Source organism: Haliotis asinina, chromosome 3 (assembly GCF_037392515.1).
Source record: "Haliotis asinina isolate JCU_RB_2024 chromosome 3, JCU_Hal_asi_v2, whole genome shotgun sequence".
NCBI classification, from domain to species: domain Eukaryota; kingdom Metazoa; phylum Mollusca; class Gastropoda; order Lepetellida; family Haliotidae; genus Haliotis; species Haliotis asinina.
The window spans coordinates 68122267-68136448 of NC_090282.1; the positions used below are offsets into that span (position 1 = coordinate 68122267).

Sequence of the window (14182 nt, forward strand, 5' to 3'; positions counted from 1 at the left end):
TCAGGTCACCTTATGGTATAGAGTCGCGACAACCAATGCTATCATTCCAACCTCTTTTTAACATTTATCTTATCAGCGGAGAGGTGTCGTTAGTTTTATTCCAGGACAACCATTTAATCGGCCACGGGATCTAGTATGTGGAAGTTTTGCTGGCTGTTGGCGTGGATACTCGCCCAGACTCTGTTTACAGGGTTAGGGCGGGCAGAGATGTTCAAGGATCCTGGTTTTGAAGATTCCAATCCGTCCTCAAACTGGATATGTGCTGGATGTAAAATGGACATCAGCACTGACCACAGCCAAGGTCATCAGTCAGTCAGAATCACCGGAAGGTAAATGCAACCAGCCTTCGAAATAATCGCCGGCCCGGAGGCCCAGCGCCGGTTGTTACAACAGTTTCAAGTATTTCTAGGCCCTTCTGGCCTTCAGTAAATTTTCTGTCTTGCTTCAGATGGAATCCTTTCTTTAGTTTTTACCTTTATTAATGTTCAGGAATCATCCATGATCCATCATGTAATGATAACTTACAGCTTCACTTCCTGGTATTTCAGTGCTTTGGGCATAGGGATGTCAACCCCGGACTTTAACATATACTCATACAAATGAATAAGGGAACACATCGAAGTACAAGTGTTCCTTTATTCTTTTCCAGGTTTCTTCACAAGGTTTTGTATTGCAATGCAGGAGAAATTCTGGAAATAAATGAAGGAACACTTGTACTTTCATGTGTTCCCTAATTACTTTCCATGCGTATATAAAAACGCTAATTGATTTTGTAGAAATTGTGCACAGCGTAGGCTAGTTTGTTTTCATTGATTAGACGTTAACAAAATGGGCATGCATTTCAACCAGGGCCTGCAGATTTTAACGTCTTTCTTTAGGAAAAGCCCACTGGCAAATAAGAGTATTGCAAGCACTGAGTGTTATTTCGTTATTGCTCGAGTAGGGTGTGGGCGTGAAAGCGGCAAAACCTTTGCCATAATCTTAACATTAGAACCATGAGAGTAAATAATGCAGGTTTATCTACGTAAAAATAATCGTTAACTCTCAGACTCAGATCTCGTCGTAATACATACGCGCTGTTATTATCCGGGTTAGAACTTGTGTTCAGTAACCCATGCTTGTCGTAAGAGGCGACTAACGCGATCGGGTGATGAGGCTCACTGACATGGTAAACACGTCATCGTATTCCAGTTGAGTAGATCGATTGTTATGCTGTTGATCACTCGATTGTCTGGTCCAGAATCGATTATCTACACACCGCCACCATATATAGTTGGAATAGTCGGAGGTGTTAAACAACACACAAACACTTATTGACCTTACTATTGACGATGGGTCATACAATCACATTTTGTGTGAATACTTGATTCATACCACGAGTTGATGGTAATTGTCGTCCTCACAGACAGGCGGACTGGGCAGGTCCTCAACAGACTGTTTACCTCAAGAGTGGCACACGCTACTTCATTCAGGCTCACATCAAACAGCTGAATGATATTCACGGGACACTTTTCCAGAAGTACACAGTTCTTGCAGACATTGAGAAAAATAGCGGTGAATATCATTTTGTGATAGTGAATCTTTCATCTGATTGGTAAAGTTGTTTTTTTAACTTGAAATAAAATACCGTCATTAACATGGCAGATTTGATCGAGATGTTTCCTTAACATGAGACATATTACAACTAACATTCAAAACGTTTTCAGTCTCTTGAGAATTGTGTCGAGCGAATGGTATTGACTTACCGACAAGGTACGGGCTCCCCAATGTTCACGGTGTACTTTTGGGGCACCTCCTCTTGCTCAGATCAATCGAGTGCCCACAGACTCCACCGGGAGCACAGACCTTCTGATATTCTGGGTAACGCAGTTTGGGGGAGTTTAAATATTCTCCAAACGGTTCTTCGTGGGTTTGACGAGGCAGCGCCGCTTGGGAGAAGACCTAAACGCTGTCTGTATCACCCGAACCCTCTAGGCTACATTCAGTTATTTAAATCGGTAGACAATAATGACATATATTCATACATGCAACTGTGATGATTATAGTAATTTAAAAAAAAAAAGATCAAATAACAATCAGTTTTCTCTATTGTACCGCGTTACAGTAAGTACTGATTTGTAATACTGCAATATTTTTCATATTATTCCATAGAGTTAGACATGCCTTTCATGTAATTTATCTTAATTATGTTTCTAGGTTCCCACGATTATTCCATTATCCTGGAAAACAAGTCTGTGTACACAAAATCAGGATGGATTGAATTGTCTTCGTATTTCCAGTTTTTTAACTCCGGTAAGTAACAGGCGGTCGGTTCTGAATGTCCCTTTCAATGGTATCGGTATCGGTTTTTGCTAAAGCTTAATGTCAAGCGTAATGCGATCTATTCTTTCATATTATTATCGTTAAACTGCTGCGCGGAAACATGAAAGAAAAAGAGCATAATTCATTTTTTGTTAGTACTATATACACATGGCGTTTACCTTCCTCTGAGGAGCGGCGGGGTAGCCTAGTGTTTAAAGCGTTCGCTCATCATGCCGAAGACCCGGGTTCATTTCCCCGGATGAGTACAGTGCGTGAAGCCTTTACAGGAATGAGTGAGTGAGTGAATTTAGTTTTACGCCGCACTCAGCAATATTACAGCTATATGGCGGCGGTCTGTAAATAATCGAGTCTGGACCAGACAATCCAGTGATCAATAACATGAGCATCGATCTGCGCAATTCGGACCCGATGACATGTGTCAACCAAGTCAGCGAGTCTGACCACCCGATCCCGTTAGTCGCCTCTTACGACAAGCATTTAGAGGAATGTTGCTATAAGCGGCGTAAAACTAAACTCTCTCACCCACCTTTTGCTCCTTGTTCAGATTACAAGAGCGTGTCCCTGAGGGTAAATGGTCCCTCTGCAGCCATCAACTTCAATGTTGATTACATGTCGCTCACGGAAATACCCGAGGACAAGAACTGGAAGTCTGAAGCAAACAGGAGGATTGACCAGCTCAGGAAGAACAACGTACACTTTAAGTACGTTGTTTACATCATTCACACAATGTATCTGAAATTGCGTTTGGATTGATTTAGAAATTAGTTTTTTTCTGATAATAAATATCTCGAAATACACTCTAATTCTAAACTGTACTGTGAGCACATCTGTCGGTAACCCCATTAGGTCATTTTTCTAGATCCTGACGTTGTGGTCTTTTCCGTTGTGTGGAGCATGCGGTCGGTGGTTCGATGCCCTTACTATGTCATTACAAAATCAGTTAATACATGATGCTTATTGTTACCATGTCTGACGCGCGTCATAAATGGAATAAATGGAGTGGTGCGGAGTGGAGTGGAGTGGAGAGGAGTGGAGTGGAGTGGAGTGGAGTGGAGTGGAGTGGAGTGGAGAATACATTATCCGTGTTTCACTACAATTGACTTGCGCTATACAACAGAACAAACAGAACAACGCACATTAATATGAGGGAGTGTCTGTCCATCGGTCAGGTCAGGTCTGCGCGCCATCTTGATGCTAGGGACAGGCAATAGTGACACAGGTCGCTGAATAGCTCATCAGGAAAACCTTCATTCGAAACCATGATCTTCAGATCTTCAGACTATGGGATAAAGATGTGGAACCGTCGACCACCGGGCCACCTGAGACCCTTAATCACACACAATCTATCATTTTCTGCGTTTGTTGACACAAAATGCTTAGATGTTAACTGTTTTAATGCTATACAGTTACTCGACATTGAAATTGGAATATGTTGGTTTCAGTGTCCATGTACCAAGTCATGTATCAACGGCTGACCTTGAAATAGACGTACGTATTTGTATATAGGATGAACCCAGCTAATGCCTCACTGACAGCCACAACTAGGCGTCCAATTTATATACACTCTGTAAAATAACTGTAACAAGTCATGACTCGAAACAAAAATGAACACTTAACACGAACAGTTACGACCTGACCTTAAATTATTTATCATCGTAAGTATTAAAGTCAGTAAGTGAGTTTAATTTTGCTCAGCAATATTCCAGTTATGTGGCTACGGCGTAAGTATTAAAATATGTACTGGACAAATTAAGTTAGGGATATAAGTATTTTTATGATTGATATTTCATCAGTGTGTCAATGACGAAATAGATCTTTATTCAAAATGTCAAAATTTGCATAATTATATCCCTAACTGTTTTTGTCGGGTATATGTTGATCTCAGTGTGGATGAGTGTTCTTATAGCGAACACTGCTGCTGAATACGATTCCCGATTTATTTACATGAATAGGGAATACCTGATGTCACACCTTGTTTTCGTGGAGTCCTCTGTATCACTGTTACGCACGTCACGTCGCCTCTCACTATTGGTAGCCCTGCGTTCGTAGCTTCCGTGTGTCACATTGAGTATTGCTGAAAGTTCCGTCAAGTAACATTCACTTTTATTACCCGCGAGGGTAAAAATATAGAGGTTCATATTTTTCATATTATGCCCTAGGGGAAGGTATCACTATGCCATAGTGACATGACGTCATGAACAATGGTATGACGAAGTCTCTTCGTCACTTCACGTGCGACATGTGGCGACGACGGGTAGTCAACCTATGCTTGAAACTCAATTTGACGACTTCTGTAACAAATACAATAATATATTCGTGCCCATACGACACTATACAATACAACACTCGTGCCTAAATAGCGGTATTTCCCGAGCGAGCGAGGCACTCGTGCAGTAGACATAGTATGACATACGCACTCATATACTATCCATTATGTTGTTATTCAGGTAGACCTGGTGAAACACGGATATCCCATCGGTTCGCAGACTACTTGGGAGGTGATGACACAACACCCACAGTATGCTAAACTGTTCTACTACATGTTCAACTGGGCCACCCTTAGCAACTATTACTGGGAGTGGTCGCCACCACCCAGGGTACGACCTAATGCATTTAACGCTGTAGTTTAGACTATTTAGTCAGACTCACTGTTGTCAGCATTCAAAATACCTATTATCAGTTTGTGATTCACACAAATATCTTCAAACAGAAAACGGTGAAGGCAGGTAGCCGATGTCAACGTCTGTTATCCCTTCGCTACCTCGTTACCTCAGTTCATATAAATATATCATTTATAAAAGTTGGATCTGGCATCCCCTGCCATGTTATGAATTTAATTTTACCAGTTTATGTTCAGTACTTCAGCTTTACCAAAGTAATTGTATGACTATACATATCCCGAAAACTGTGAGCGGTGGGGTAGCCCAGTGGATTAAGCGTTCGTTCTTCACGCCTAAGGCCCGGGTTCGATTCCCCACATGGGTACAATATGTGAAGCCCACTTCTGGTGTACCCCCCCCCCCCCTGATCTTGCTGAAATATTGAAAAAGGCGGCGCAAAACCATATTCACTCAATCACTGGCACTTTGATCACATTGGGGAATTAATAATAATGTGTTTCTTTACAGCATAACCCCGACTACAGTAAGGCCACTGCCGAGCTGAACGTCCTCCATCAACATGGGTAAGGCACTGTTATACATACAAGGGAGAGCGATACTGAGGTAACAATTTGAAGAGCATATTGCACACCAGTACCACTTTTTATGTACTGCGTACAGGGCATTATGCTGGAAGCATATTTTTGCAAACATCAAGCATATATTCAACTGAACTTAAGAATCGTGTTAGGCTAGCCATGGGGAAGATTTCTCCATCCGTCGGGTCATGTAGGCTGGGGATTGTGTTGAACAATCCAGCAACCGACTTCATGAAGACGGCAATACTTTTCATCCGTCGATGGTTCAGTTTAGATAATGATCTGCTTTGACAGACTTTTTCTCACTATCACCAGCTGTTGTACGTCAAGCGTTTCTCGATTGTCCACGGTTCCATCGTGTGTTAAAGGAGAAATACCAAAATAGAAATAGATATAACGTTGAACATGATATGAACGAAAAACTGAATGCGACTGATGGCACTGTCATTGGACAAAGAAATAATGAACTGAGCATCGATTGGTCATGAATGTGTCATCAGATAGACCAGGCTTCTGCTGTTTGCATGATGTACTTTATCTTAGAAATAGCATTTCCTTTCGCGGTTAAGAAAGAAGAGTATTCTGGACTTTTGTCAAAAAAGCCCAGTCATGGGTTCCTCAAAAATGATCAACATGTACGACATACCCTCCCCGAAATGCATTGATTTGGTGTGATTAAGCTGACAACATACAAGGAGATACTTAGCCCATTTACACACACATTCATTAATTCATTAACTTCAAAAAAGGAAATTAATCCCATCTTTTTTATACACTTCCCAAATTCCATTGAAGCGTCCCTGTACGAGCACATAACATATTCTGGGGTGCTGATCCGAAGTACACGCCTGACTGGGTGCAGGCTCTGAGTCCAGACCAGGTGAAGCAGGCCGTGGATGAGCGCATACAGTACATTGTCAAGGACACCAAGGGGAAGTAAGTGGGATGAATGCTATGAATAAGGTTCGTTTTACCTGCAGTCTAGAGTCTGTGAGAGACATCATAGGAATGACTCGGTGTGGCTGACATGATTATAATTGAGACCTCATTTACGTGCAGTCTAACGTATGAATGTCTGTGAGAGACATCACTCAGTGAGGTAGCCACGGTAATGAATGTACCCATACCTCCTTCAGAGTTCAACACTGGGATGTGAACAATGAACTAGTTCATGGCCACTGGTTCGAGGACAAGACCGGAGACCCTGACTACACCAAGAAGATATTCGCTAAGGTTCACCAGGCTGATCCCAACGTCAAACTGTTCCTCAATGACTATAGCGTCGTGTCAGCTGGAACAGCGACGTCGGTACGACACGTATATACAATAGTGAACTATTTGAAAGCAGAAATGTGTATGATATCCATAAATATATAATCCATTTCAAATCAGTCCCCAAACTAAGCATTATAATGTCTACAGAATGTAGCAGTTTCAAAGACTACTGTTCAAGTAGGTACAATAATACAATGTTGAAAATCCAGAACGCTTGCTATGCAATGCTACAGCATGAAAACTGAGACAAGATCAAATTACGTTCTCATTCAGCAAACGGTATCCCTGATAGAATTGTTTCTATGAAGGTTTGATGTTCCAAACCACGGATTCGTCCAGTAATGTATTCGTTTGTGGACAATAATCTAAAAATAGCCAAAATAACCTCAGTTAATGTGAGCAGCGTTTTCGCTGTCACAAGTCAGTAAGATATGCTGTCTAGAACATGGGCAAACCTCAGGAAGCTGCTATGGACATAGCCATCAAACTCGTCATTCAGTACTAATCCTTTGATGCTTGAACGTTGACAGGCTTACTTGGCTCAGGCAAAGGAGTTCAAGGCTGCCAGTGTTGGCTTATATGGGATTGGCATTCAGTGCCACTTTGGTAAAGACTCTGCACCAGATCCAACACTTATTAAGGTAAATTAAGGTCGTACTATAGGTATAATCAAGACACCACCCATTAAAGAAATGGAATGTAATCAGGATACGTTTCATATACTGTCATCAAAGACCAAAGACCTAAATATCCAAAGATGCATTTTGTTAAAATGGGCATCCAAATATCTACTCTAATGCGTGTAATCTGTCACTTTCTGTCACTTTTCCACCAAGAATCCACTTCCCTTTTTCATCCAAGCAATCACAGTCGATACTGGTATATGACCATTATAATTACAAACAAATGTTTATTCGAGGGTTTCGATGTTATCCAGAAACGTTTGGACCAACTTGCTACGGCGGGACTGCCTATTTGGGTGACAGAGCTGGATCTATGGACCCACGACGAGAACATTCGAGCTGACTGGTATGAAACCGCTCTTCGTGTACTATTCAGTCACCCTGCCGTTGAGGGCATCATTCTGTGGGGATTCTGGGGCCCCGATCATTGGCGAGGTCCAGATGCAGCTCTTGTGTCTGGTAATAACTTTCAGGTGTGTATTCCCTGCTTGTAATAATTGTTACAACAAAAAGAAGTGTAATTGTGTCGAGAACAAATAATCAAATGCGTTTAAAAACAGCTCTTGATTTATAATGATTCATCGGTAATCTTATATGTTAGTTAGACATCACTTCAGAGTGTTACCGACTCATTAGACGGGACAGAGAAGAGGCTGTGGTGGCCAAGGGGATAACATTGGTACTCGTTGTGCCGAAGACACGGGCCTAAATCCCTACATGGTCACGATATGTGAAGCCCATTTCTGGCGTCAACCGTTTTGTTTTTGTTGGTTGGTTGGTTGGTTGGTTGGTTGGTTGGTTGGTTGGTTGGTTGGGGTTTTTTTTTCAATTAAATATTGCTTAAGTATTCGTTCACTGTGAAGCAATCACATGATTTCAGCATTAGACATTTGCCTTAAAATATGTTGTATTCTCTGACCTTCCATATAACTCTGGCATTACCATAACGTTTAATGTATATACGTAACTAGTACTGACATGATGTACATTTACAAAGTGTGTCTTTTAACACTCTGAAGATACATGTGTCTATAGTTCAATGCCGCAGGAAAGCGATACATCGACCTCCTCTACAAGGAATGGAGCACACACGTCACACACAAAGTGTCATCAGGGACACAGTTTAACGTCAGAGGTTTCCATGGTGACTACAGAGTCGTCGTCAAATACCATGGCAACCCTGTGATGCAGCAGACTTTTACCCTCGGGAAACAGGACAAACAAGTTAGCATCCAGATCACCAATGTCAACCGTAAGTTTGTTTCCGTTATGCTGTTATCAATTAATCTCACAACGCACTGTAGAAGCCGAATTTTATCTGCAATTTTGGAACAACATTGACTGAAGGAAAGTTAAGTATTGAAATATTGTATCGACAAGCATGTGTCATATGGTTCATTCTCGTTTAGTTGTTTAACGCCGCACTCACCAATAGTCAGTCTATAAGACAGCAGACTGTAAATGATCGAGTAGGTAGCAGACGATGTTGTCGTTAGAAACGGAAGTTACGGGCACTTCAAACCGCTTACAACATGGACCAATTTTTTTCGGCGAGATCTCAAATTAAAACTCAGTTGAGTTTGAGCTGACATTGTTTCGAGAAACGGAAATTTTGAGAAAACTCAACTGAGTAAAAACTTAAGTTTGTTTCGAGAAATCGGGGCTAGATCAGACAGTTCAGTCATCAACGACATCAGCATCGTTCTGTGCAATGGGCCTACGACGACGTACGATCGTATGTCAAGGGTCAGTTTATGTTTCACAACCTGTTGAAAGCACAGTCATCAGAATACACTCCATTTTCTTCCAACAGATGTCATTCACATTCCGACAACACAGTCACCAGTCAATCACCAAGTTTCAATACAGCATCCAGTCTCTCATATTGGTGAAAATACAATGGGTCACATGGCCTCTGGGTCATCCAATCAGATGACGTGTATGTCCAGATACTCGGGATTCACTGAAGTTGGAGATGATAAGGAGGCAGAAGTGTCCTGTCCATCTGGATATGTCCTGACTGGATGCTCGGGGAAAATCAAGGTAAACTATTGCGTTAATAACAAAACAGGATCCAGGTTCACAAAGCGATTCTGAACATTACCTTAACTCAACAACTGAAATCGTATCGGTAAGATCTGTTTGTGGGCTTGTAGCACTGACAGACACGTAGCAAGCCAGTTCCTTCGTGTTAGCCCAACATGTTGCAAAGGTTTTTCTGTAGATAGCATTGAGGATAACCTGGGCATTTTTATAATACTGGTTACGGGACTGACTGAGTCATCTCAGAATTATGGCAGGCTGTGGTTCAAGTACATGAATCATTTTTGCGGAAACATCCCTTCATTTATAACGTACCTACGATGATAGCAACCCGTGACACTGAACACCTGATATATTTCTAGCGCCTCAACAGACATTGAAGATATTCCTTTGCAAGTGTGGACACACAAACATAGTTGTGTGTAACGTGATGTAAGTGACAGTAAGCTGGATGAATGTGGTACATGTTTGGTCAGTTGTCCCAGGCACCGTAGTTTCAGTTTCATTTGATTTAATTCATGTCAGGGAGTTATGAACTTGGACCATATGGTCTAGTTTATGACTCGTCTGCGGTCGGCACCGTACCCACTCTTGTGATTTTCGAACAGATTCGGTCGACATCACAGCACGTTCTTTGACATCAAGCCGACATATTGATGAGACCGTTGTTAGACCAACTTACACAATCCCTCTGAATTAAATTAGAAAATGAATAAGCCGATGTCTTAAGGAAATCGGTGATAATAACCAGTGTGTGATCTTCTCTGCAGAATAGTCACGACACACGGGACGGTGAGACTATCAGCGTGGTGGGCGGGGTCGCTAAATGCCAAGCTTACGACGGAACGGGCACCACAGCACGTACGTACAAACTAAAGTACCTTATGTATTTTCAGTGGAAACATATCTCTTATTGCTAAGATAGCTAGAAAGTGAGGTGGGTGGTTGTGTGACATGTATACTTCACGTATGTGTTTGTGTGACATGATAACTCAGATATGTGGTTGTGTGACACGATAACTCAGATATGTGGTTGTGTGGTATGTTATCAAAAAGCGAGGTGGCAAGGATCTTCAACGTTCATCCCAGCACAATAACTCGATTGTAGGATCGATATCGTCAAACAAATTCGACATATGACCGTCCAAGATCAAGAAGACCTAGAGTCACCACACCTGCCCAAGATCGGTACATCCGGGTAACCCACCTACGTGACCGCCATCGCACCACCCGGGACACAGCACAAGTACACTTTGGAGTCCGAAGTGTGTCCGATCAGACAACCATAGTAGGAATACGTGCCAAACGTCCAAAATGTGGCCACTCTTTGACACGACTACATCGACGTCCACGAGTGAGATGGTGTAACACGGTGCTGCCATGGAACCTGGCAAACTGGAGGCGCATATGGTGTAGCGATGAATCCCATTACCTCCTCAGGCGACGTGATGGTAGAGACTGTGAACGGCAGCTCTTCCAACAGGGCAACGTCAGGCCCCACACCGCACGTGACACGGTGGACTACCTGGTCAATAGCAACATCAATACCCTCCCCTGGCCCTCCAGATCCCCGGATCTAAACCCATTCGAACACCTCTGGAATCAGATCGATAGACGGGTACGTCGACGTCGTAATCAACCACGGTTGTTCCACATGCTGCAGGAGGAATGGATAAAGATCCCACAACAAAACATCCAAGGACTGATTCGATCTGTACCCAGGAGGTGTCGGGCAATGGTAGAAGCTGCAGTTGATCATTCGAGGCACCGACTTCAACACCACCTGGTGGACAGCAGTAATGAATGTGATTATTCTCACGAAATGTGGACAAGATAGCAATGCATTGCTCCACAAAAATTTCATTCATGTATCTTTGTTTTCCGCTGACCTACACGTCCTTGGATAACACCATTGATATTTGGGTTTTGCGTTTCTTTTTTGAAGAGTGTATATTGTTCCGTGATATGTGTAGGTTAATCACCTTCACATGGTAGTAATCACCTTCACATGGTAGTAATCACCTTCACATGGTAGTAATCACCTTCACATGGTAGTAATCACCTTCACATGGTAGTAATCACCTTCACATGGTAGTAATCACCTTCACATGGTAGTAATCACCTTCACATGGTAGTAATCACCTTCACATGGTAGTTCTTTACTATACAAACTGTGCGAGAGCTTGCCCGAGCAGAATTTATGTGAATCACTACTGTAGTGAAGGCGATTGAACGAATTATACCCCGAAGTTATACTTACTTAATAAGAGTGTAATGTATTGATTATGAAAATATACACAATTTTATTAGAAATAATTAATCAATAAAGTAATTCATCTGTAATCAATAATCAGTTAATGAGTTATGCTACTGAAACACTTCCAAGAACTAAGGACATAACTTTGCCGAGTGAAAAGTCATATATCAACCGAAAATAATGAAATAAAAAAAACTTCCGTCATAAATGGACCTTGATTGCCCGAGTACTTCAATGACGCACACTGTATTGATTTGTACTTGACATTGTCTACACATCATCGACTTAATGCATCATGTATGTTTATAGAAATGTCATAAGATTACAATCATATCTTATCTGTACATTCTGTACCTGTATTTCTTTAAGTCGTGTGTATATATGTACTTATATCTGTATTATTTTGATCTTGGGAACCAGTAAAAAAAATTACAAGCTTTGCCTAGTGGTTTAATCCACGTAAGTATACACGTTGGTGTGACTGTTACAGCGGCACAGGCAGTGGCGAGATGTTGTAAACTGACGGGGCTCAAGTGTGACTACCGGAAGTCAGGGCCTTCCCAGAATGTATTAAACCAACGGATTGAAACAAGATGTCAGAACAACATGTTTGCGACAGGTAAGGCTTCATAGATGTGCTATGCACACAAATGAATTGGTAGTAGCATCTTTAATGATACGAAATTATTGCGACTTCGAGTCTAACGCGTTGTGTTAATTTTTCTCGTCTTCAGGATGCTCAGCCCATTCTTGGTTTACGTTCATGGACGGGACGTTCCCAACCACACACTCATGTATTGCCCAGAACTCGGAAAACCACGGCAGTAAGTCGTACTTCTTCTTATCCCCATCCTCACACTGGGGACGATGAGGTAGCCTTGTGGCTAAAGTGTTCGCTCTTCACGCCGAAAACCCTGGATCGAATCCCCTCATGGACACAATGTGTGACGCCCATTTCTGGTGTCCCTCGCCGTGATATTGCTGGAAAATGCTTACACGCGGCGTGAAACTCACACTAAAGGGGCAATGGTGTAGACTGATGGTTATCGCGCCCGCTCGTCACACTAAAGGCCCGGGTTCGATTCTCACACAAGGGTACAATGCCTGCAGTCCATAACTGGTGTCCCACGCAGTAATATTGCTGGAATATTACCAAAAGCATGGCAGAACTATACTTACTCACACTTACTCACATGTAATAGACTTATGAAACACCATGCATTCTGTTTTAAGTACGTTTAGATGACAGTTGATGAAAAAGTAACACAAATAGACACCTCTGGAATCTTTTCAGATGTAGAGGCTTCTGCTGTCTGTTGCTCTGCCCCTCATCTCACGTGCCAGGTGAAGACTTCCAGTCCCTCGGGCGACAAGCTGGGAGATCAGACAGGGGTGTCATGTGACCAGGGCTGGCAGCTAGTCGGGTGCTCGGCTTATTCAGAGGATGGGAAGCTTGGAGGTGCATATACCGGAGGTATATATATATATATGTATTCTCATGTATTTATGACTTTCGTGAGATGATTTGACTGACCGGGATTTCATAGGTGATATATTTTTAAAATGTATATATTTTTTATTTCATACATTATACTTACAGGTAATCCCGAGCAGTGTATCGCTGTGAACGGAGCTCAGAGACTGTACAACGAGATGGGTGTTGTAGCATATGCAACTTGCTGTCGTACACACTAATAACAATCAATGATTAAAATATATCATACTGCTTGTTGTTGTGTAGGTTTTTTTTTCACTTGATGAAATAGCAATGCTTATATAAAACACTTTGGGGTCTAGTTTTATATGGTCGATTTTAAACACGACACACACAAGAAAAAACACTCTTTCGACATTACAATCAACACGATGGGCACATGAAAGCGTAAATCGATAGCACTTCATGTAAAACGTCGCCTAACAATTGTATAAACCGATGGTGTCTTCACTCTTTTTCTGGTTTTAAGTTCTATTTATGAGTTTATGTTTATGTGTTACTCTTCCACCTGGTGTTGGTTTTTTCACAAAACAAAAACCTACACGCGTTTACGAGAACACGTATTTAAGAACAAATATCCGTTATGTACGGTTGTTAAATGACATGAACACGTCACAATTTAATTCTGGACTCACAAAAGTCCAGAAACTCTCAGCACTGTGGCCACTCTCTCACAAGGGATTTCGCAAAATTAAACAGGCAGCTGTTATGTATATGTGCTAAGGATGAAAAAATGAAAAAAAAAATTTTCGAAAACTCAAAATTTAAACTCGCTCGCCCATGGGCACGCCGATGGGCGAACAGTGGCCAATGGGTAGGCCCATGGGCAGGCCCATGGGCGAAAGTGTTTAATTTCATCCAGAATAAATGTTTTGGAGGTTGTAAATGAATTTAGAAATGTTGATAAG

At 41.9% G+C, this 14182-nt stretch overlaps 1 protein-coding gene across 1 annotated transcript; it reads left to right on the forward strand.

The window, feature by feature from the left end:
- Nucleotides 1–66: 66 nt before the first annotated feature.
- On the forward strand, nucleotides 67–13507 carry LOC137277010 (uncharacterized). Its single transcript, XM_067808672.1, has 18 exons — nucleotides 67–329; nucleotides 1406–1554; nucleotides 2197–2292; nucleotides 2867–3023; nucleotides 3765–3810; nucleotides 4770–4919; nucleotides 5451–5506; nucleotides 6317–6457; nucleotides 6658–6829; nucleotides 7327–7437; nucleotides 7734–7952; nucleotides 8515–8731; nucleotides 9293–9522; nucleotides 10293–10383; nucleotides 12270–12398; nucleotides 12514–12603; nucleotides 13074–13253; nucleotides 13380–13507. The coding sequence occupies exons 1-18, from the start codon at nucleotides 136–138 to the stop codon at nucleotides 13472–13474; spliced, it is 2523 nt and encodes an 840-aa protein (XP_067664773.1). The 5' UTR covers nucleotides 67–135; the 3' UTR covers nucleotides 13475–13507.
- Nucleotides 13508–14182: the final 675 nt, after the last annotated feature.